Here is a 25,532-nt window from a genome sequence, read left to right on the forward strand (position 1 = left end):
TATATATATATATATATATATATATATATATATATATATATATATATATATATATATATATATATATATATTAACCATTTTAAAAGACGTCCACAGACTGAATATATGAGAAGTTCAGGGAAAACTGTTCAACAAGAGGAGCCTGGGGTATTGTTTCTTTGTTTCACAATTTCGCCACATGTTGTACTGAGTATAATTGTGTATAGTGACAAACAAACTTGATTTGATTTGATCAGCATTTCCATGAAGCAGAGTACTGATTTCTTACTGTGAATGCCTGGTAGCCTTTGCTGCAGTTGAGAAGGCCAGCTGAAAAGACAAATAGGGCTAGAGGGACATCTAGTGGAGAATACTGCAAAACAGTCCAGACCTTCAGCAGCACATTCACTATAGCAACAATCTGAATGTCATGTAGTGTATAGTTTGCTGATTACAGATCACACCTGAGGATGTGCTCTTCAGGGACACAGTGACACAGCTTCCATGAAACAGGTAAATGATTTCACCACATTTTAAAATACAGAAGTTACTGAAGGTCATTAAGCAGGACAAAAGTTCAAGAATGTACTGATTTGGTTTGTTGATCATAAACGTATCATTAAAGCTTGGCAAAGTTTTGTTTATTAAACTTATATTTAACTGCCTTCATATCTAATTAAAAACCTTTATTTATTTTGAAAATCTGAAAAAAAGAAACACAGAGGCCTATTCATACAGTGTGCTAAAGAAAGAAATCTATCCTCCTGTGTATCTGGACACTGTGCCTATCACACGCTGCTATCTGCGCTGCAGGCTCCTCCCCGCTCTGTACCCTGCAGCCGCGCACACAAACGGGACAGGACACTGCGAAATCTCACCGAAACTCACCAACAGAGGTATGAAGAAATGTTTCATCGGACTTGACCTCCGTCTGTCCGTCTATTTACATCCCATCAAAGCTAGAGCAATGTTTAGGGCACTCTTTATTGGGCTACTCACCCTATGAAGGGTGAAAAGTTTTGGAATAAGTTACATGAGTCACTCCCGAGATTCATTGTAGCCTTATACATTTTCAGTCCAGTGAGACTCGGGCTTTGTTTGAACTTTTGAAAAGGAAATGAGTTGTAAAGGCGTTTCGCTGTAACATGCGGAGTAGTGTTTTTTGAACATTAGTATTTCCTGGTGGCTCCTGTCTGGCCGGCCGGTGCAGATTCTTGTGTTACCGTGCCGGTGACCGGAGCCCTACCGAAACCCTTCTTCTTCTTCTTCTTCTTCTTCTTCGTCGTCTTGAAGGTGTAACAGCAGCTGGCATCTTTAGCGTTGCATTGCTTCCATCTTTTGGAGTTAGTTAGCTCCTACAACAGTCCTGTTCTCCTCAGCGAGCTGGTCTAACATCTCCTGTCTTGTCCAGTTCCACCAGACTCCAGTGTGCTCTTTTATCACAGTCTCTTCAATTCTTTCATACAACGCTCTTTCCTGCTGAGGCTGAAAGTTTAATTTCTCATTACCCAGAATGCTCAATTAGCAGGAAGCAAATGAATGTGAGCTCCGTGCCTTGCTTTAATACTCTTTATTACTGGATCCTCCTGACTTCAGACTGGACAGAGTCACTAGAACTAGAACTGGTTTGGTTTGTTTATTCTAAAGCCGTCATAATGGCGTACACACTTGAACAAGCGTATTTCTGCTCTGTGGCTAGGGCCTGCAGCTGCAGAACCTGCATCATAAAAACCTGCATATAGTCTGTATATTTCCATGTCTTCTAACTATAAAACTCCCTCACTACATCTGCACTTTTATTTCTTCATTTCCTGCCAAAACTTGATTTGGCTTTCCTCAGCAGGCCTGTGGCTCTTTTTTGGTTGGGCGACTGTCTCTATTAGTGTTGTGAAATTGCAAACATTTCCTTCAAAAGCACATATCTTTTGGGTAAATAACTTGAACTGAATCACTTCCTGAAATGATCCATTCATTTCTCAGTCAGCTCAGTGGAGCTCATAACTGTGAGCGAAGGTGCAGGGATACACTCACTCAGTGAGCGAGTGATTCAAGTCATTCATTCGCAGGAGGAACATTTAACTGCTATGATGCAATCTGACATTGTCTAGATTGATTTGAAATGCATAGCTGGGATATTTTGAGAATACTAAGCAGTCTCTCCCTCTCGTGTCTTAAGTCTCAAAGTAGGAAGTAGTATCAGATATTTCATATAGTTATATAATTATAGCAGCTTTCAGTTTCAAATGGTTTCTTTAGCAAACTAAATTCTCAGCTCACTGGCTTCTCTTTCATGAATGACTTCTCAGTTCACTAGTTAGCCAGCTGAACTGGGCGTTCGGTCACGATTCAGGTCTGTGAGTGGGACCACGCTGTCGGAGCACCGTCCAAGCACTGAAGGATTTGGTGAACAAATCTTTTTAATGAACTGAAATCTCCATGATCTCTCAGATTCATCCAGTCGTTGCCGAGGAGCTGTTTTCTGTGTAAACACAGTGGCATTCTCCTGTAGCCGCTTGTAGGGTACATACAGGTACATTATCTGGACCACATCCAATGCTACCAGTACAGGTTTTGATGTGGATGCATAAACAACAGTCCCATAATCTAATCTCGATCTGATTAGAGCTACATATACATATATTTCAAGGATGCAATATCAGCTCCTCAGTCCAACCCTGCAAGGCATCTCAGTAACATTTATAACAATATTATTAATGCGCTCTCGCTATGATAATCTGGATAATCAAAATATTATCCTGAGAACCACAATGTTTCAGCTGTCTCTAAATGATATCCATCCAGTTTCAAATGAGTGTTTTCTCTAATCGTCTTTCTTGTGAAGAACGTTACTTTAGTTTTTGATAAAATGTAATTTATCACAATTGAGAATATTATAGGACTTCCCTGAGGTGTCCCGTGTTCTACCTGCAAAACTGTTCACTCTCCTTTTTATCAGCTTCTCTTGTCCTTCTTCTAGCACTCTTAACCGCACAGTTTCGTCTTTATTCGACTGTTCCATCTCCCAGAATTCTAGCATACTTTACAACTTCTTTACCCCTCCCTCTCCCTCAGATCTTCCTACTACATCTAGTAATCCTGCCTTCAGGGCCTTCTTCTTCCCTTACCTCAGTTATTTTCTGTTAAATTTTAGTTATTTAGCGCCAGTTCAAAACAGAAGTTATCTCATTACACTTTTCATATAGAGCAGGTGTAGACCGTGCTCTTTGTAATAATATTTTACCAGGCCCAACAATTCCCTCCGTGAGCACTTGGTGACAGAGGCAATGAAATACTTCCTTTTAACAGAATCAGAATCAGAAGGAGCTTTATTGCCAAGTAGTGTTTTACACATACAAGGAATTTGCTTTGGTGTCAAGGTACTACACGCAGACAGACATACAGCTGACATAAATAGATGTAGAAATATATAAATATGTAATAAACAAATGCAAGTTATATAAGAATAACAGAAGAATAGAGAAAAATAATACAACTGACAATATAAAAATAAATAATTAAATAAAAATAACAATGGAACAACAACAATTGACAATTAACAACAAATTAACAACAAATTAACAACTAATATGTGCAATGTGCCAGGTACGTGCATAATATGACATAAAGTGATATTTATGATTGTGTTATTTGAGGGGGGGGGGTGTCAGTGCGGGCCAGGGCCTTGATGATGAGTCTAGCTTCAGCGGGAAGAAGCTGTTTTTATGGCGAGAGGTTTTGGTCCTGATGGACCGCAGCCTTTTGCCAGAGGGGAGAGTCTGAAACCGTTTGTGGCCAGGATGGGAGGCGTCAGCTGCAATCTTTCCTGCTCTCCTCAGAGTCCTGGAGAGGCAGGTAGAAACTTCAAGCAGAACCATGGCTCAGTACAGATATCAATGAAAATGAATAATAGTACTAATAATGGTAGCAGCATTATAATGATAGCATCATAATAGGACTAATAATAATAATTGTAGCAGAGGTTGTCGAGCAGGAACACGGGGGCAGCAGGTGACCCGCAACCACAGATCCAGACTCCACAGCTCCAGAGCCAGAAAACCTGCAGGAAGTGATAGGAGGAGAGAGGAGAGGGACGAGAAAGCACAAGACTACCGGAAAGGGAAGAAGTGGAGTTAGTAATATGCAATAATGGGATAAGAATGCATACAGATGGAGAGGGAGTGGAGGAGAGAGGAGCTCAGTGCATCATGGGAAATCCCCCGGCAGTCTAGGCCGGGGATTTAGCAGCATAACTAAGGGATGGTTGAGGACTCACCTGAGCCAGCCCTAACTATAAGCTTTATCAAAGAGGAAAGTCTTAAGCCTATTCTTAAATGTGGAGATGGTGTCTGCCTCCTGAACCCAAACTCTGGCTCCCAATCACACTAATTACTTATTTTTAATTTTTTTCTTTTTATTAAACTTTTTTACATCATTTTTTAATTTGCAATACATTCTCCAATGCATCACCTGATTTGATTGCTTGTTCTTCCTCAGCTTGGTTTCTTTGTACAATTTAGTCTAGCATGTTGTCTACTTCTTGATCTAGACAACATTCTCACTGCCTGCTTTCTAACGTGGGCATGTTTCTCAATAACTGGTATTAATTAGGTGATTTAATCAATCAATTTAATCAATAGCATCAATATTTCCTACTTCATCATAATCAATTCTAGCATTGTATGTTTTTTTCAGTGTTTTTTGGGCCCAGTTTTTGGTAATTTAAAATCCTCACAATTGCAATTTTCTACATTATTTATGTTTATAGCTTCAATTCAAGCAGAAGTTATCTCATTGGGTCAGTGCGAGCAGATGTTTCTGAGCCATCAAGTTTTCGACATTCTTGTTGGCTTTGTAATGACAAATTACATGCATCTGTAAGAGAACACTGCTTATTTTTCATGAACAACTTCTGCATTCCAGTCAATATTTAAGTCTCCCAAAAAATAAATCTCAGTATTTATACACATTGTTTCTGTTCCTTAAACCTAAGCCTTCCACGTCCGTTTCTGTAGTTTTTTTTGTTGCTCTGTTTTCTTATTGACTTTGTTACCTCCCACAATTTGGACATCTTGTGTTTTACTGAGGGTTGGCTCAAATCAGGGGACTGCAGCCTCCTGGTGGAGCTTTGCCCACCAAACTATAGCTTCCTGAATTCCCCATGGTCCATAGGCCCAGGTCTCATTCACTGCTGGATCGTTTCTAACTTTTGAGCTCCTGACTTTTAAAATTCAGCGTGACATCCCAGAGTGTTGTTGTATGATTATCTACCGACATCCAAAATCTTGTACACATTTTATGAACAATTTCTCCAACCTCTTCTGTTGTACTCAAATTTGACTAGATTGTAGGGGATTTTAACATTGACATAGATGATCCTTTTAATTCTCTTGCCACAGAATTTCTGAACACTGCACAATAATTGAACCTGGTGCAACATGTCTCTGGCCCCACACATAAGCGTGGCAAGCCCTTGATCTCATGTTAACTCTCAACTCCATGCATATGCCTGACTTCGTTTCTTAACATAAATGTATACTGTTTGACACAGTTCTACAGTCAAAACTGACTAAAATCGGTACATCCTTGTGTCTTTGATGAGCACTCTGCAGCTAGGTTTTCAGCTCTCTTCTCTGACATGTCATTGACAATTCCTGAGTTGTTTTATATTAATGACTCTGTTAACCTGTTTAATGATGCTCCTTAGCTCTTGATACTGTTGTTCCTAATAAAACCAGACTAGCCCCTTGGATAAATGATTCCATTTGATGCAATAGAAGAGATTGTAGAAGGGAGATGGAAAAAACAGACCACTAACTTCAAGTGAAGTAGCTGACCATGATTAACCAACTCATAAAATTTGCGAGAGCGTCATATTTCTCTGGCCTGATCAACAACAACAAGCATAACCCTTTCTTTTTGACGACTGTGATAAATTTCTGAATTTCTTTACTGGCAAGATCAGTGATCTCAGATCATATTTCGGCCATTGCTTTTATCACTCTGATCTAGTCACCTACCCTGTTCTGCTGTCTGAGTTCAGCCCTATTTCCAATCAATCTGATATAGTTTCTCATATGCATGCATCCTCCTGCCCTGCTGATATAATCTCTACTACATTTCTGAAAAAGGTCATGCTTATCATTGCTCCATGTCTTCTCTCAATTGTCAGTAGTCTTTGTCTCTCTCCTCTGGCTGCATACTGGACTATTTCAAGACAGCCAGTGTCTTCCCCCTCCTCAAAAACCCATCCCTAGATGCCACAGTTTTAGTGAAAATTCTAGAAACAGTTGTCACCAGCTTGCGGAACATTAAAATAATAAAGAAATTTCAACCTGGCTTTCATCAGAAATACAGCACAGAAAGAGCACTGCTCAAAGTAACAGATGATATTCTCATCCATGCAGATAAAGGAGAATATTTCATATTAGTTTTGCTTGACCCATCTGCTGCCTTCAACACCACTGTTTATGCCATTTTAACTGATAGATTACTAAACTGGGTTAGGATCTCTGGTACTGCGCTCAAATGGTTCAACTCATACTTGTCTGATTGACACTTTTTCACATCAACAATGATGTCTTCCTCTGCTCCTCTCCTATGTGGAGTCCCACACAGGTCGATCCTTGGACCTATTCTGTTTCATATGCTACCTCTGGGTCATCTGCTTAAGTTCTCCATTGGTGTCTAACCATTACTATGCCAATGTCTGACTAACATGTGTCATGTACATAGGTATTCTTGTGTGCTAACTGAAAACAAAGCATATATGAATGTGTACTGCAGAATGTAGTAAAGAATTTGGACACAGAACATGAACTGATCTATTCTGGATCTCTAAACTGCTGCAAAAATAATGATAGGACAACAGCCCCATCATGCTTTGTGTCTTTATGAGAATGGTTGAGAATACGAACATGAATTTGAGTAAACTGCCTGTCTGTTTCACCTTATGTTAGCCATGACAGAGTCTGCAGGCCGCTGTCCCTCCACCTCCTCTGTCTCTTCCATCTCTCTGGTGGAGATCAAGGCCGAGACTCATCTAGTCCTCCAAGCTTTCCTCCATCGGACCCTTTCTGTCCCCTTGAAAGAGAGGCCTGGCGGAGTAGGAGGCGCCTACAGAGATCACAATAAGTTCAGGTAAAGTAACTCCCCCACCTGGGCCTCTGCTATTCTATGCTGTTTGTTTTTTTGTGTTGCTGTTCTCAACAACACACTCCATTTTACTACCATTTACCTCAGACTGGATGCTGATGTCAAAAAAGGACCAAATATCATTTCTAGTCTCAGCAGCATTTTATTTTATTAATCTGCCTTGGTCTGATTAACAGAGAGTTATCCAAATAGCATATGCTCAATATCCTTACTGGTTAAATGGAGAGTTAGTAATTCTGCAGAAGGTCCGTTGATATTTGAATTCACCTGCCAAACAAATACTCCCCTCCCTTCAGTGCTCCCTCAGAAGCTCCGCCCCCACAATTTCAAATCTCTGAGGTTTCTCCAGCATTGAAACGCCTTCACCGTTGCCTGCTCATATAAGTTTCTTCTCTGTTTATGCTCTTCAGACCTTTTCCTCTTTGGCTGTTTCTCGACCATCTGTTCTTCTTCACAGAGCCTAGAGTCCAGTACGTTCCAATGTGCCGCTGTATAGAACTCTCGCTGCCCCCCTCCCCCATCCCTTCTGTGCTCGAGCACTAACTGCCTCTGATTAGCTAGAACAATGTTCTAGCTAATCAGCACTTTCTTTGTGTTCCACTTGCAGAGCCAGGGCTGTGTGGGAATACCAGAGACACAAAACAAAGAGCTTTCAAACCATGAGGAAATGGCTGAATTTAACAAAAAGTGTACTGGATTACATCACTCAGTATCCCACAGTCCCATGTGACAGCAAAATCCAAAGCAAATATCAAGCACTTCCACTGGAGGCAACCAAAAGATTTGTCAAAATAGAGTGATCACTGTTTCACCATTTGTCATTTATTACTCAAAATCTGATGCAAAACATGTTTTGAAATTGTTGAGAGGTGTTTTGGTGAATATTGAAAGGCTCAGACATGGCCCTGAGAATAACGCCGAATGCACACAGCATTTGTTTGTAAAGCTTTTATCATGTTTACCAGCATAAATAGAGACGCTCATTTAGATGTGCTAACAGATGCTTTTTGGCTGTACGTGACATAACAACCTTTCATTGCATTACATCTTTCTCTGTCATCACTCATTAAATATGTCAGGATAGGCTATCTCACATCACAGCTGCTGTCATTAAAGAGTCATTTAGTTTCTTTTGTCTGACGCTGTCATGCTCATACAAAAATTATTTCATCTGCAGCTCAGCAGTGTGGTAATGATTGCTGGTCAACTTCATATGACAACAGAAAGAGAAAATGTTTAAATGAGAAAAACTATATGGTGAAACACAGGGGTGGAGATCACGAGTCTATGTGTGAAGACAGGAAGTCAGAAATAAATGAACTGCATGATCAAACACGTTTTTGTAAGCTGCGGGCATTTATTTACATTCACAAGTGAATGTCACTTTAGAGACTGGAACACCTGACCTGTGTGTGTAAAGATGGCAGTGTTTTATAAACACTGAGTTAAGTTTGTTTACTGTGAATGTAGGAAACAATGAGCACTGATAATACAGTTCAATATTAAAAATTAATTTCAGCAGAGCTAGAAATGTGAATGCATATATGGACTATGAACGTATCTATTTAAGACAAAGTGAATATAAGTTCATCTTTTTTTTTCGTGATGGATTTTAATGATCAGGACTTGAGATCTATCAAGATGAAGTGTTGCATCGTGGGATATGTTCCTAACTTAGCCCTGTTGTTCACCATACTTTGATGCTTTCCCATGCTAGCGCCAAGCCACAACCAAAGGCAAAGGATGTGCAGGATTCTCAGGTGGAAGATGTCAGTTCAGCCGATGAGAAGAAGACCAGCTTGAAGGGCTTCATAAAGCAGCTGCCTCGTCGTAACACCTCACGCCGCGCTGCCAAAGACCCCAAAGGCTCACTGGACAGGGACAGCAGGGCAAAAACGTCACATCTCAGAGACCGAACAGAAGTAAGGAAGTGTTATTTTTCTTAGGCAGTTTAACCTTTTTTTTTGTTGACAGGTATGATGCATATAGGCATTGTTACATGTAAATAAAATGCAACCAATGCAGTGTATAGGACTTCATTCATTTGCAGTCCTTGTCCATAGTTAGGCTCCTTAGGGTAAAACGCATAATACAATACTCAAACTCAAGCATAGAGATAAAAAAATAAAACAACCACTAGAGAGTAATTGAATCCAACTGAGAACACAAAAAAGGATAGAAAGTATGTATACTATATAAACCCATCTCATTTGCTTTTGTTTAAGCCATAGTTGACAGCTTTAAAATCAGTTAAATGTTCTTATTTCTGATGACAGGGTATTCCAAGTCTGTGGGCCTTTGATCTGAAATAGCACTGAATAGTCATGGCAACCTCTTGAGTGCAGGCTTTAGGCCTTTAGCCTTCTTTGATGGATGTTAATTATTATAATTGTTCACAGCTTAACAGAATGAGACCTGGCATATTTGAGAGAAAGACAAATCAGTCTAAAGACAAAACATTTTTAAATATGGTTTCTGCATGACCATCATCGGACCATGCAGGACCGAGTCTGTTCCTCCTCTCACTCTCATCACGTTAATTTTAAACCTGGCAGACATTTATGACTGGAATTGGGACATACATAGAAAGTATTCATAACACAGCTTAAGCAGAAGAACCTTTTTCCACAGGATGATGTCATGTCCTCTTCATCAGACGAAGAGGACAGTGACAAGAGACAGCAGAAGAAGCTGAAACAAAAGAGGATTTATAAAAAGATCTCCAAGTTCTTCAAGTTAAAGTTAGAGAAAGAGAAGGACAAAGAGGAGCATGGAGCTCATCCTCAGAGGCCTCACACGTTGTCAATCAACAAGGAACCAGAGCCTTTGCCGACCGTCATCTCGCCCAGTAAGCTCCTCCATTGCACTACAAACCAGCTTTAGCTTCAGTGGTGGTAGTTAATCAAATGCTGCAAATCGTGAAGTTAAAAAGTAAATGTGGAATTTATCAGTGCTTCAAATCTGTACACTAAAATGATTTGTATCTCTAAGCCAGTCTGTCTATCAGTGTAGGGAGTGTGTTTAACACTAGAAAGCTAAAGTGTTACCTGGTTGTAACCCTGTGTTCTTGTGTGCATGGAAACATTCAGTACTTTATGTAACTACAGTAGGTGTAAAAGCTGAATGTTTAACGTAGAATGAAGATTTCCATCTCAGACACTTGTGGTGGTTCATGTTGATATAGACCACCCTCCTGAGTTCTATAATGAAGTAGCAGAGAAGCTGGAAAAAATTGCCAAGAAGTCCACCAGTATGAAGAAACTGGCTCCCACAGTCCAGCATTCAGCAGGTAATCACACGCACACACACACACACACTGTATGACTTTATAAGCAGTTTCACCAACATGTTTTATTTTGTAGTTTCTATCATTGTACTATTGACCAGTAAAAACCAACCAGAGAGAAGCCGATTCTTCATGAGCTGTCCTCATACATCACTGTGATTGGCTCAGCCGAGACCAGTGATGTGACTTCACACTCCACTAGTGTTGTAGTCAAGACCGCCCAAACCGAGACCAAGACAAGACCAAGACTAGAGTTTATCGAGACCGAGACAAGACCAAGACCAGTTCCCCACATTACATGACACACAATAAAATGTGGAACGAGATCAGAGGTACATATTGATCTAAAAGATCCAGATTCCCATTAAAACACCCACATACAAACACTAAGAGCTGAAATCAATGTAAGTATTGCGGGGGGTGACAGTCGTCAAGGGTAACAACACATTTTTAATTAGGGTTATTGGTTGCATTTCAAGCAAAACGTTTTACATCCAATCAAAGTTAGGATGTTAACAGATAAATCAGACAATGCAAAAGCAATTTCTTGATATTCCCAAAGTTATGGTCTTGACTGGGCTTGAAATAAAATCCCGAGTCCTCAATGTCCGAGTACAAATGCAGTCGAGTCCGAGACGAGACCAAGACCATCAAAAAGTGGTCTAAAGACCGGTCTCAAGACCAAGACCAGTCTTGAGTACTGCAACACTCCACTGCCCTCAGCATGCGTGTTTGCCTACATAGCCTAGACAGTGAGCTTAGCACAGTCCCCATCCAAAACATTTGAAGGATTTTATTGGAGACATTTTGTAAAATTGTAAAAGAGATTAAAATGCAGTAACTCTACAGATTTCAGAGAGTGGAGTAAATGACAAGCATAATACACAGCAACATTAAAGGCATGGTTTAAACATATCCATTTTCCATTTTTTACAAAAAAGGGCTTCCTCCTCAAACACGGCTATCCAAAAAAACACACACTGAATGAGTTTTTAAACTCCTTGTCAAGGGGGACGACATAGTGATGGATGTAGATACACATGTGCTCCTTGCACTACTGAGGCTTCAAACAAAATGGCTGCTCCTAAGCATGTATCCCATACACCAGTAGGAAGCAGTGTTTTTCAACTAAATGACTACTGGGGCCAGAATACATGACTTTATGTAACAGGAACAGTGCATTTTAAAAACCTTTCTGATAATATGCCAGGGCCAGAAAGGCTCGTTTTCATCAGTAGTCCCCAGGAGGGCGTTGGATGAATAAACGGAGGGAAAGATGTGAAGAATAAAAGCAGTGAAAATACAAGCGACGGTAAAAGCAGTGAAAAATATGCAGATACAATCAGAGCCTGCACTACACAGGCAAGAGAGACTGACACATATGAGCAGGCCTTTTCAGTCAGAAACTAGTCTAAAGAGTGAAGCTTAAACGCAAACCACAAGCTTTAGGGCCCATGTTCCCAGACTGTAAAGCTGTTGCTTCTGTTTTTCAGCAGTGAGTGAGAAAGAGACAGTGGTTCGGGAGCTTGTTCAGGTGCTCTCTTTGGAGGGAGATTCCATCAACAGTAAGGTAGGTGGTGGTTCATCTTTAAGGTGTGTAAAGCTGCATTATTCATTTGTCGAATATTGGCAGCTCTTTGGGTTGAGAGGAGACTCTCAATTTAGGTGATTTCTGACCCACAAATTCTGTGGGTCAAACTGCATCACAGTGCAGTTTACATCAGTAAACTGCACTGTGATGCTTAATGGAAACATTGGACATTAATGAGCGCGGCTTGTTGGTTTTGTTGCTCAGCATTTGCCACCTACCAACTAATAATTTTTACATATACCAAAAACTAGTTGAGTAGAAATACAGCAGCAACAGACTCAAAAACTGATGAATATACAACATAGACACAGTGTGCCCTCACGTTTCTCTGCGTGCAACTGGCTCTGCCAATATTACTAAATGCACATCTTTATACAGATCGAAGCGAACCCCTTCCTGCGCTCCAGCTTGGATCGTCTTTCCTATGCATCCTTTGCCAAGCTTCTAGAGACTTTCAGCAGCAGTCAAGTATCTGAGACCCCAGCCGAGCCGCCAACAGCTAGTCAAACACTGCGCCACATAGCTGTCACTATGGAGGTATCACGGCGGATAGTGACCGCCACAGGAGCCCAGCGCATGCAAGGCTACGCGGAGTGCTATATGGAGACCTTTGTCCCCTGGGTCAAGAGCCATGGAGGATGGGTGAGTGATTTCATGAAAACCTTTTTAACTTTCATTTATCCAGTAATGCCATCTCTCATATAGAAGGCGGAATTCTAATTATGGCCACATGTCAAATAATTATTCTGGACAATACTCATTTCCACAACACTAATTGTACTGTTCAGATTTCCTCTTTTTAACCGACATACTAGTTTCATTTACCATTTCCAACTCTCCAACTCCAACTCTCCTGTGGATTTTTCACAATAAAAGCCAACCAGGAAATCTTCCGACCACTCAAAGCACTTTTACACTACATCACATTCACCCATTCATACACTGATGGCAGAGGCTAAGGTGCCAACTGCTCATCAGAATGAAAATGACATTCACACTCATTCACAAACCAATAGAGCCCGGGATTGAAACACTGACCTTCTGACGACCGCTCTACCCCCTGAGCCACAGCCATCCCAAGTCTGGTCAGAAGTGGCCTTCATGAAAGACTTGCGGCAAAAAGCCATACCTCCTACCTGGAAACAAGGCCAAGCAAAAGAAACAGTAACTGGGGTACAGAAAAAAGCAATAGGTGCTCTGCAAAGATGAGTCAGAATTTGCAATATTTGGCTGCACCAAAGGCAGGTTATTTGCTGAAGGGCTGGAGAGCTGTACAAGAATTGAGAATCTGGTCAAAATGAATGGTCTCCAAAACATCAGCGAAAGTCATTCAAAACTATCTTTAGCGTTAAGAAGAACAAGAAGTCCTGGAAGTGATGTGGCCTCCGCTGAGCCCTGCACTCAACATCATCCACTCTGTCTGCGATTACATGAAGAGAGAGAAGCAACTGAGGCTACCTAAATCCACAGAAGGACTGTGGGGAGTTTTCCAAGATGTTTGAGCCTAACCTACCTGCTGAGTTCCTTCAAAACCTATGGGCAAGTGTACCTAGAAGAACGGATGCTGTTTGAAGGCAAAGGGTGGCCACACCAAATAGTGATTTGATTCAAATTTTTCTTCTGTTCACTCACTTATCAATTTTTTTCATTGATAAACATAATCTATGAATATGTCTATTTTTGAAAGCATACTTACTTTAGATCATGTTGTTCACACTGCTTTTGCACAGTAAAAGTATATTTTAAGCTTATTTTCCTCTGCTTCTACTTATCACCCAACCTTTTATTTCATCTTCAGGAGAATGTGGTACACATGGACGACTCTGTAGAGTACGACTGAGTTCTAGGAGCTCCCACGTGTCTTGGTTTATTCCAACTATCCACTGGTCAACTCTGAGCTCTGGATCGTGACTGCAAAGTGAGGAGAGACGGATGGTCTTTACTCTGCTTTTCCACATCTGGACTGTGAAATGACTCCAGAAGCCCCTTTGATTTATGTTGATCTGGGATCTGGACATCAGAAAGTACTTTGACTGTTTTTACATGGTCAGAAGAAGAAGCTATTTGTTGCTCATGATGAGTGTGGATTATTTTATGAAGACCTGAGAGGCTAGATGTTAGAAGAAAGCAGTAAATGTTCTGATTGTTTGACGGCGGTTACATTCTAAAGCTGCAGATACAGACACTGCCACATACTGCTAGTGTGCCATAAGGGATGATTGAGGGGAATTCCTTTTGAATGAGTCTGTACATTGTTATAATATCACAGAGTACGGACTAAACCTGCTCTATATGAAAAGTGCAATGAGATAACCTCTGTTATGTATTGGTGCTATAAATAAAATTGAATATATTTTTAAGAAGATCCGACTCATTATGAAAATAGGTTAGATTGCGTTATGCAATAATACGTAAAACTTAAGATGGAGGTTCTTTCTGTGCAGTTTCAGGCTCTTCAGATGAAATCATTCTATTGCGGTCAAATTAATCAATATGAGGATGTGTATACTCCAAAAAAATACCGTCAGTAAGTGCTTTAATTTTGTATTTTGTATGTTTTATATATATATATATTACATTTGTAGTGATAGTCAGATATGTTTTCCTTATGTGAGTGGTATCAGGGATGTGCTGTGAAAAGCATTTGGACTTCCTTTGTTTCGAAACCACTCTGACTACAGCATGGTTAGATTCCACCGGGGGGGCAAATGTGATGCTAATTAATTTTTTTTTTTTACATTTTAATGTTATTTTAATTTACTTGCTTAAGTTTGACATATCAGAGAAAGAAAAGAAGCATCACATCATCAATACAATAACTATTTATTTACAGCAATATCTCTGTGAGGGAAACGAGAGTAACAGGAAGAACAGAAACCACAATGCTGCACAAACCTGCACTAATAACCTCTGCCAGACTGTCCAGATTTCAGTATGGAGTGCTCTATTGAAAAACCCTCAACCTAAAACCTCTGCAGCCTAAGGGAGCCTGATCATGGTTCAGGTTGTAAAGCCATTTTACAAGGTATTAAGCTGTACAGAATATACTCGTGACTTGAGTGTTTATTAAGTTATTTATTACAAGGCATTTTACATACCATTGCTATGAGACATTAAGCTCTGCACTGTACGTTTTTAATAGTTGCATTACCTTAGTTCAAAGAAGCGCACTAACATACAAGCAAGAGACCGACATCACCCACCATCCCACACCCAGTCTCTCAGACAAGAAGCGCCATCACACGCCGAGCACTCAATCATCACTTCACATTGCTGCCGTCTGGTCAGAGATACAGGTCTGTGAAATGGAGGAGCGCTCGCTTCAGGAGGAGTGCACACATGTATATTATATATCAATATGATTCTGTGTTGGACTGGCCTTGAAAAGAAATCTTCCTCTGGGACAATACATTTAAATATAATCTAAAGAACGTCCACAGACTATATCACACTGTTTTCATAACATGATTTAAGTCAGGGACAATTTCAGGGAATTGATTCAGCTGGGTCGAACGTGAGCCACACCAGAGATGTGTTAAGCATAATAATTCTTCAACTGCACTTCCATTTCTCACCTCAAATGTATTCAGAAGCTAATTTTAGTGGATGGTTTAGGAGTATGTGGGAGTTAAAAATTGGAAGTGAAGACCAATGACAGTTCAGAAAGAAAGGCGAGAGTGGCCCGTTATCGATTACACAGCCTGCTTTGATCTGCCAGGCCCACATGACAGAAGAGAGTGGCCTCTAAGTAGCTTTCAGTCTGTTTTGAGAAATATTTGTGCTACAGTAGCCCCCAGTAATGAGTGTAGGACTTAATCCAATGAAATCATAATAAAAAAATCCAAGTTTGAGATTCAGCTGCACTTCTTCCAAAGAAGCAGACATAACTGTTGTATGAATCACCTAAAGCACACCATGGGAAATGATCTTAAATGATATGGCTAGCATTACTTCTTTTTATTAGCAACAGTTCACTTTAAGAGATAAAAACAACAAAGAATCATGGATATTGTATTAGTGGGCTCTGTGCCATTAAACTCCACTGTCCAAACATTATTAAAATCATCGACCCCTGCTGCATTGAATGATATATTCCTGTATTGTAGTGAACATGGTGAGCGTTTTACTTATCACAGCATATCACACACAGCAAAAAAAAAAAGTTGGTTAGTTTCAGAACAAACCGCCCTTAAATGTCAGACAGCGCAGCAGTATGTTTTTTTATTTTTCACCGTTTTATCAGGCTGTGGCTACTTTTGTTATGTTGGATAAAAAAAGATTAGTTGTATAATCAGAGAGAGAGAGAGAGGAAGAAGCGAGGAGAGTGGTGTGCTGCTGATTGCAAGGAACTGGTTTGTTGAGGCTGATGAACAATGAATGCTAACTCTCATCTCGTTTGGTTTGGATATGTTACCTAAATAAACTAAAACCAACACCGAGTTTGGTTCACAGTTGGCGACACAAGAATGGGGCCGACCTAACCACCCAGTTCAGTGAGCGGAAAGCTAGTGGAGCTCACCAGGGTCCAGGGAAGGCCTGTGTGTTGTGGTCTGTACAGCTGCTAGACCTAATAACATATATTTTTTCACACTGCCACACTGCCTGTGCTGTGGAATGCTGGCTGTATCCTTTTCCAATGTTAAAGTAAACACAAGTCCAGGATCCGGTTCATAAATGCACCCCTGGGTTCATGTAGACTGAGGCCAGTACTTTGATGTTGGTAAACTGGTGGCAGCGTTGAATTATATTAATCCATTACCACCGTTGACTGGCAAACAAATCTTTTTCCTTATGTGGAGAGTCGCTTGACTCTGAAAAAACTCTTTGGTTTACACTCTATAATATAATACTAATGCCGAATGAGAAAAATATCATATATACTATTGAGCTACATATATTACAGTATATGCTCTAAAAAAAGATAGACAATTGGATAAACTGTAAATAAGGACAATAACAACTGCCAGAGAAATAACCATGAGTTACAATAGGAATATTCAAAAATACTGCAGTGATGATTAGATAAAATAAACTGAAATAAAGGACTGTAAATCTGTAAAGTCACTGAACCAGATATGTTCAAAGTGCTCATATACTGTAGTATAGGAATAATATACAAGGCAAAGCAAATTATTAAAGTGAACTAAGTGCCACATAAAAAAATATTTTCTTCTGTGTGCTATTTTTTTTACATGGCCCTGCTTGTCAAAAGCATGTCCCACCATTATAGTGCTCGACTTAACACACAAACCGAACCAGCAGGTTATAAAGTTAAGGGCCCTCTCTTCTCTTCTTGGCAACGTGGACGGATAATAATGAAGTTATGAATGGTGAGCGAAGTTACACTTTTCTTGCAGTCTTACTGAGTTACAGAATGCAGAATTTACAGTATAGCATCATTTATAACAAATTTCACACTAAACTAAGGGGAGAGACAGGAGAGGCAGATATGTGTGTCTTTTTGTTTTTGAATTTGAAGACAACATTGGACCCAGTATTTCCCCTCAGGTCACTCTGCATTCATTGTTTTGTATGGAGGCTGTTGGATTCTATTATATATATTTATATTGCTGATACAAACCAACCTCCTCAGTATGTTACTGCTGGCTTTGTCCGTACCGCCAGTGTCGACTGTGTACATAGTTTTTGGGAAGTCTTAAGGGGCGTTTGTAACCTGATACCTCATGTTCTATGAAAGGCACCCATTTCAGGTCTGAACACAACCTAAGCACTGGAGCACCACAGTCTGGAGCGGAGGTTTTGAAAATGTAGAGCAGTTTAGGGTATACTGAGGAGTTCATGAAAAGTCTTTCCACCACGGGCCAGTGAACAGCTGGTTTTGCAGTCAGTCCAAGTGCTTCTCAGCGCAACGAATTTGACAGTACATCAGCATGGAGAACACCAGGGCCAAGATCTGACAAGAGAAGAGGAAGTGTACAGGTCAAATCACATTGTCACCTGCCAGAGAAGAAAAACTTCGTAACAGCTGGATCCTGTTTGGAGCTGTTATTTCGGCGCTGAGTCTTTGACATTGTTGTTCTGACCCGCTGTAGGGACCTTCCACTGTGTGTGTAGTGACTCTGTTATAGGTGCCTTATTTACATTTATTCATTCAATTGTAAGTCGCTTTTATCCAAAGCGACTTACAATTGCTATATATGTCAGAGGTCTCACACCTCTGGAGCAACTAGGGGTTAAGTGTCTTGCTCAGGGTCACATTGTTAGATGTGTCACAGTGGGGGATTGAACCCGGGTCTCTCACACCAAAGGAATGTGTGTTAGCCACTGCTCCATCACCACACCTTATGGTGTTAAATACACTTTTTCCTTTATTCATAGTGTAAGCACTTTTATGTTACGGCTGTATTGAGATTCACTACAAAAACAGATATAAAAGCATTGTAAAGACAGTAAACAAGTGTAAATAGAGTATTTAGTGCACACCGCCCTTGCCAGACAAGAACCTTTCCAAAATGCCTACTTTTAAGGAAGTAAGGAAGAGTGTAAGGAAGTGGGCAAAGCTTAATAATAAAGTTTTTGTTTAATAATCTGCTGGAGAGACATAGAGATGGGGAAACAATCACATGACAAATAAAGATTGGAGATAACTACCTGCACAACACCAATAAATACTCCGAACATCAGGACTGAGGGGATGTTATCCAGCAGCCACTGCCGGGCCTTCTGATAACACGGCTGCAGAGGACAAACAGAGACAGAGAGCATGAGGGAGGGAGTATTAGAAAATTAATCTGAGTGAGGATAAAGTGTAGAGACAAGTGAAGGGAAGAATGATTTAACTTATGTGAGATATCAGTAAAGGATGACAGGTTAGCCCTGCTGTGACACTATATATGCGCAGACATCTGCATGATAATGCTCACAGAGTTACATAACGGACAAATACTTAATAGTATTACAACTTTGGTCGTATATTTGTTCTGCCCACTCTTCCTTACAGAAATAATAACAACACTACAATGAAAACTCATCAGCCAAACTCATTTGGAAGAGAAAATGAAGAACAATAAAACAGTAAAATGATTCCCCAGACTTCCTGTTGTAAACATGCGTCATAGTTTGTGGATACGCTGCCTCAACTTTGACCTACTGAGTTTGACCTCCAAATTAAGTAGTTAAGATCATCTTGCACATACATACACAACAAAATAGTTCAATTGTGTGTCCCAAAGTGTCCCAAAATAACATATATATGACCGTTGGCAGGCACATGCACACATAGACATCAAAGGGGATCAGCACCTGTCCCTTTTATTCTTCAAGAGAAAGTGCCCTTTTTTTCTGGGGTGCTTTTTTATATTTTTTATAAATGAATATATATTTTGTTCCTATTTGCCACAGCTTGTCTGTCAAACAAATATATTTACTGAAAAACAAAATCTAAATTTCAGGTTGGGAGATAACCCCGTCAAGTATCGATGCCCTCTCTCTGCGTCTCTGACACACAAACAGGCAGGCAGCAGGATCTCTCAGCTCCTCTACCAGTTGTTTTTCTTGGCTTGTGTGAAGCATAGACTGGAGGTGAGTGGTGATGAAGTTAGCGAAACTTTAACTTCCCTAAAGTTTAGCTAAGGCAATATCTCATGGCCATACAGGCTAATGTGCTGTACTTAATGGAGACACTACAGGTGAATGCAGTAACATTTGTGTCTAATAATGTCATCACCATTGCCACATTAGTATGCAAATTAGGCTTTGATTATTTGCATACATTTGAAAAGGCGCTGCAGGTGAATAGGATAGACAAAATAACAACAGTATATCACCTCAGAACTTCCTCAGTTAATGACCTACATCAACAGTCTTTTCCCCTTAAATGCTGTGTTTAAATATTAGTGGTGGGAATCACCAGAGGCCCCACGATACGATATTATCACGATATTTATGTTGCGATTCGATTTTATTGCGATTTTAAATATATTGAGATATATTGCAATTTTTTACCTTTTTCCAACTTCCAATTAGGTCCCTAAAGTCAAACTTTGTCAACACCTGTTTATCTAAAAAGATACATTTCTCTGTTTGTTCATATCACTTTTTCAGTCCTCTATATGGTCCTGTTAAGTTTTCTAGTGGACTAAAAAAGCAAAATGTTATTATTCTAGTACCAAAAAGTTAAAAATCCCATCTGCAATTTATATAATATCGATACTTGGCGTCCGTGTATTGATACAGTATTGCCATGGCAAATATCACAATGCTATGCTGTATCGATTTTTCCCCCACCCTTATTAAATATGCAGAATAGTTTGTTTTGGTTAATTTAGAAAAAATCTACAGATGCAGACAGACAGAGGTTAGTAGGATTAAAACAAACACCATCTAAATGTGAAGTTTTCTTTCCATTTGAGTAAAAGAAGACATGGAATCAAAATAGGCCAAAATTGAGCACTCCATAAAAAAGTGTCCTGCTTTAAACATTAATAGTTTTGATCGTAGGCTCCTCATCTAGTAAGTATACATTCTATTAGTCTGTTGTATCTTCACATGATACAGACAGCCCTCCCTCAAATGTGAAACTAAGTCCTTGTCACGTGTGTGTGTGTGTGTGTGTGTGTGTGTGTGTGTGGCTTGGTTGTGTGAAGCTGAATGTGAAACTAAACATATTTAAACAATTACTTTTAATGTCCCTCTCCTTGGTGCAGTCATTTATTCTAAATACATTAGAAGTGCCCCTTTATTTCAACTGAGCCCCTGCCCCTCAAAATGTCTGTGCACATCCCTGACCATTGGAAAGTACCAGTCCAGTTACAGGCATACCGGAGCTTAAGTATGATGTTACATATGTGGTTAATGTGGTGAAACGGTAGCAATTTTGTTAGGTTTAGGCAACAAAACTACTTTGTTAGGTTTGGAAAGAGATCATGAAGGTAAAAACGTACGTTGCATAAGTCACTGCTCGGGTTTCTTGCCCCGTCGGACTACAATGTAGTGATGTTAAAGCGTTCTAAGATCACAGCAATTAGTCGGTGAGCTCAAAACTAAAAAATAGCCAAAACTATGACAAAAGACCCAACTTATAATAAAGTGAACTGACTTTAAAGTTAAACAAAAACAACAACACGTTGCTGCCAGTTGGCAAAAACAGTGAGAACTTCGACCTAAATGTTACACACAAGATTTTTAAACTAATTCTCTCAAACTAAATCTGAATTTATTCCAGATGGGTGAGCCTGACACGCATGAAGAATGTACAGAACGTTTTTAACAGCTGTGTGTGTGTGTGCAGTACTTCATCTTTTCAATGCCATTTTCTACAAAACAAGTTCGTATAGGACCACTGGCCGCAAATACTGGATGCAGTGTGCAGTTCGGATTCCACTGTGTGAATTCATCGTGTGTGACGTGTGTGTCAGGCACACTCAAGCATCTGGAACACATTTAGGTTTCATTTCAGAGAATTGGGCAAAATGAAGACATCTTGTTAGTTGGAATGTGACCCCTCTAGAGCAGCAAACTAACCTCACTCCATCCGTCAACACACTGGTCTATCCCACCAGAGCAGCAGGATGAGGGCAGCGTTCCATTCAGCACATCATACCAGTCTGTTTTGTTAGTTACTCCACAGCATTTGAACTAGGAGAAGAGACAGTAAGACACAAAGAGTAGAGTAATACCACTTAACTACATTACTCATGTATGCACTACTGACTGGCTCAGGGATAGAGGGTACACACTGACATCACCTCTTCACAATACCAGTCCTCTCTCTACCACTGAGTGACCAAACAACCCAGCAGGGAGACTGTATGAAAGATTAGCGCTGTGATAGAGGAGAATAAAGGTAAAGGCCATCGGAATGATCTCTACATCCCACTGGACAGTCAGATGCCAGGCCACCCTTGTAAAAGAGATCCCTGACATCAGGTCTTGCCTGGTGGAAGATGGGTTAAAAATAAAAAGGTGTCTACACGTTGCAATGTGACGTACAGTGAGTTTCCTGACATACACATTGTGTATATACTGTAGATCAAGAGTGGTGAAGTAACCTTATAGTAAACAAGGCCTGCTGGTATTGTAGGACTTATTTTAGCACTTTGTATCCCTTAAGGGTACTATGTCTATTTTTGAAAGGATTCTTACTTTTTTTAAAATTTTTCCACACCTGCCTAAAACCTTTGCACAGGACTGCATAGTGACACCATGTATTCAGTGGTATACAGCCTGTCCTATAGTAATGCAACATAAGAAGTCATGCACCCATGAATTGTTTGCTAAGAGCACTCACCATTTTCTGGACACTGTCCCAGGATTTTTTCAGTCCAGGTTCTGATTTATAAATCTTCATACCTTCCTTTAATTCACCTTGTGCTTTGGAATCCAGCTAACAAAAAGAGAAAGAAAGAAAGACGTATTCCTTCAAATGATCCATGAGTCAGTTATCTATACCCTTTAATGTAATGAACTTTGCAGTCTGTAGTAGGTGTCTAGATTGTTGGACTTGAGATAAACTTTCATTGCAGAGTTGTGAGCTTATTAAGATATTTATCCTCCTATCGTTTTTCTAGGAATTTTGTATTCCTTTTTTAATCTTATTACCTTCATTGTTTGTTTTATTTGGAGCATGCGGTAAGCTTACCTTGTCATGGAAGATGTGTATAACCAACACCAGAGTCACCTCTGTCAGGACCAGCAGCAAAAGGATCACAAAGAACTGCAGAACAGAGAAGAGCAGTTGGAGTCTGACATTATACTCTGTCAGTCTATCAGTGGAACATTGCAGCCCTTCACTAATGCTGGATTTCACACAACTTCCTCCAATTAAACCTTACAAAATCTGACGTCGTTGTACTTGGTCCCCAGGCTAATCGAACTGAAGTTTTGGCAAACTTATGCTAAGCCCTGGTTCCAGAGATCTTGTGGTTGTTTTTGATCAGGACCTGTTTTGAACCCCATGTAAAGAAAGCTGCTCAGTTATGTTTTTATCATTCGAGAAATATAGCCAAGGTCTTTTAATTCAGCCACAGATCTGGAGAAACTCATCCATGCCTTCATCTCCCCTCACGTCATCTAATGTAACTCCTTTTCTACCGGTCTCAGTCAGAAATCAATTCATAGCCTACAGTTAGTCCAAAATGCTGCAGCTCGACTTTTAACTCGCTGAAAAAAAAATTAACCATATCTCCACAGTGTTAGCATCCTTGCACTGGCTGCCTGTTTTTTTTTAGGATTGATCTGGGCTAGCATCTTCCTATATCTCTAAGATATCTATTCTGAGGAACTGTGAGATCAGACTGGTAGAGGCTGTTCATGGTGTGACACACTTCTACAATACAGCTTTCAATGTGTGAAGTGTAAAGTATTTTCCCTTTATTTGTATATTGAATTGTTCATGTTTTATATATTCATTATTGTAAACATGTTTATGTTTTACATTGTTGTAAAGGACTTTGTAAAGCACACGCGTTGGCCTCTCACCATGAACAACAGGCAGCGCTGCTCCTTAAGGGCTCCAAGACAACCCAGGAAGCCAGTCACCATGGTAATGCCACCAGCGACCAGAAGCAGATTAGCAGCTGAGAGGGACGGAAAGGACAGGGGGAGAGAGGAAAACTCTGCCTGCGTGAAGGACAGCCAGACTCCAACGCCAAACAAGCCGCATCCTCCTAGCTTTTCAAGAAATGTGATGTCAAACCGGAGTCAAAATGCAACATTAATACATTACAATACATTGTTGACTTGGCATGTCTGTGGAAGTGTTGAATCCTTTCAGGAGCATATTCAAATATAATTCTGCACAACTTTTTTTATCAGAGATACGTTATCTTGGTCACAGAGAAATCTCAACCTAATTAATCTCAAATGAATTTTTGGGGAAAATGTAACAATAATTTTGAATAAACAAATATGACACCAACTTGGGAGTGAGAAATACTAACCCAGAAGATGAGGTTAAAGACGAACATCAAATATTTGACACAGCACAAACAACTCCGTGACACTGACATCCTGCAAAAGAAACAGAAACAGAGGAGCAAGAGAAAAAGTTTAAACATTGCTTCATGTCACCAGGTCACCAGTAATTTGTTTGATTTTTTAGCTACAAAGTGAAAAATATCCACATGGGCTACTATGGTTAAAGAACTTACTGGGGAATGAATGTACAGTTGCTTTTATGGCTTTGTGCTGTGTTTTGGGTTTCGTTGGTGAGTCACTAGGAGATGGGAAATGTGTATTGTAAAACGATAAAATGAGTGTGAATGTTCAGTCAATTCACTTAAATTAATCCAGTGTCAAACCACACCAGAGAGCTGTACAGATGGAACAGCAGACAACATTTTTCTTGGTGTGCTAGTTCATCAATCATGTTAGGATTTGGTCACCTCACAGCCACGATGGATAGGAGGAATAATTACAGCGACTAAGTCTTTCCATGCATGAGTTCATGTGACTTTAAGAGAGACTTGAGAATCCCTTAAACCAAGAATTCATTACATGCATAGCTGTTTTCTGTTGTTTTCCCCAACTATTTCATCATTTAGAAAAATTACCCTAGAGACACTTTTTAAAAACACATTATGAGTTTGTTTGTGTGTACGTGAGGAAGTCTGACTGAGTGGTCCTCACACTGACTACTGACCCCACACAGGAAGTCAAGCTGCTGACAGGAAGGAAGCTCCCTCCCCTCCTCAGTAGACCTAATTATACTGCTGAAGGCATTTCCCATGACCACAGCAAACCTGCGACTCACAGGAGAGCTCAGAGGCCAGATCTTTAAGGAACAAAGCAAAACTCTGAGGAAGCCATGATTCATGGCTAGTGTGGAGGAGGTGCTGCGATTAACTAGTAATGACATCAACCGTAATAGGTTGAATGTTTGTGAGATCCACCCCTCATCAATGGCCCATAAACAGCTCAGTTGGCAGAAGTTTTTGGGACTGGTGAACAGAGTGACATGACTGCTCCTTTCAGTTTTAAAATGTCTTTCTTGAGGCTGAAAACCTGATGATGCAGTTAGCATACTGTTTACTTAAAAGTAATAAGGCAATTCCTTGTGGCTTAAGCCTTCAAGTATGTTTTATAAACATGGGCATCTCACATGAAGGCAGTAATCACTACATATAATACTAAGTATGATACAGAATGACTGTTATTTTCATATTGTGTATACTGTACACCAAATCCACCTACCTCAAGTAAATAACACCTGCACATACTTATTCCAGCATCCTTGCACTGTGCTCCATCACACTGTGTACATGTATGCATGTACAGTGGGGGAAAAAAGTATTTGACCCCTTGCTGATTTTGCAGGTTTGCCCACTTACAAAGAATGCAACAATCTACAATTTTAATCATATGTACATTCTAACAGTGAAAGACAGAATCCCAAAGAAAATTCCAGAAAATCACATCATATGAATTTATAAAAATTGATAACCATCTGATGAGGAAAAACAAGTATTTGACCCCCTACCAAACAGCAAGTATTCTGGCTCCTACAAGCCAGTTAGTCTTTCTTTAAGACACAGCCCCAATCCCAACCAATTATCTACATCAAAT

The 25,532-nt window shown here is 40.0% G+C and overlaps 2 protein-coding genes across 4 annotated transcripts in view; one reads left to right on the top strand and one right to left on the bottom strand.

Moving 5' to 3' along the window:
• Positions 1–148: 148 nt before the first annotated feature.
• On the top strand, positions 149–14,335 carry bcl2l12 (BCL2 like 12). Of its 3 annotated transcripts, none has more exons than XM_046043622.1 (9): positions 149–492; positions 793–875; positions 6,936–7,116; positions 8,849–9,053; positions 9,763–9,979; positions 10,316–10,420; positions 11,914–11,987; positions 12,387–12,650; positions 13,807–14,335. In XM_046043622.1, the coding sequence occupies exons 3-9, from the start codon at positions 6,938–6,940 to the stop codon at positions 13,846–13,848; spliced, it is 1,086 nt and encodes a 361-aa protein (XP_045899578.1). In that variant the 5' UTR covers positions 149–492; positions 793–875; positions 6,936–6,937; the 3' UTR covers positions 13,849–14,335. The 3 variants fall into 3 exon arrangements, with proteins under 3 accessions (XP_045899578.1, XP_045899577.1, XP_045899576.1); XM_046043621.1 differs by having other exon boundaries at positions 151–492; positions 694–875; positions 11,911–11,987; XM_046043620.1 differs by having other exon boundaries at positions 151–492; positions 11,911–11,987.
• A 480-nt stretch (positions 14,336–14,815) lies between these two features.
• tspan4b (tetraspanin 4b) overlaps positions 14,816–25,532 on the bottom strand; it is a 12,795-nt gene continuing 2,078 nt past the window's right edge. The window contains exons 2-8 of the mRNA XM_046043091.1: positions 23,909–23,978; positions 23,448–23,639; positions 22,609–22,683; positions 22,258–22,353; positions 21,492–21,605; positions 18,621–18,704; positions 14,816–17,922 (exon numbers count right to left, since the gene is read on the bottom strand). Of these exons, the coding sequence (XP_045899047.1) occupies positions 17,854–17,922; positions 18,621–18,704; positions 21,492–21,605; positions 22,258–22,353; positions 22,609–22,683; positions 23,448–23,639; positions 23,909–23,977 (699 nt within the window). The 5' untranslated portion in view covers position 23,978 and the 3' untranslated portion in view covers positions 14,816–17,853. The remainder of the gene's footprint in view (positions 17,923–18,620; positions 18,705–21,491; positions 21,606–22,257; positions 22,354–22,608; positions 22,684–23,447; positions 23,640–23,908; positions 23,979–25,532) is intronic.

The sequence above is a fragment of the Micropterus dolomieu genome, linkage group LG02 (assembly GCF_021292245.1).
Source record: "Micropterus dolomieu isolate WLL.071019.BEF.003 ecotype Adirondacks linkage group LG02, ASM2129224v1, whole genome shotgun sequence".
NCBI classification, from domain to species: domain Eukaryota; kingdom Metazoa; phylum Chordata; class Actinopteri; order Centrarchiformes; family Centrarchidae; genus Micropterus; species Micropterus dolomieu.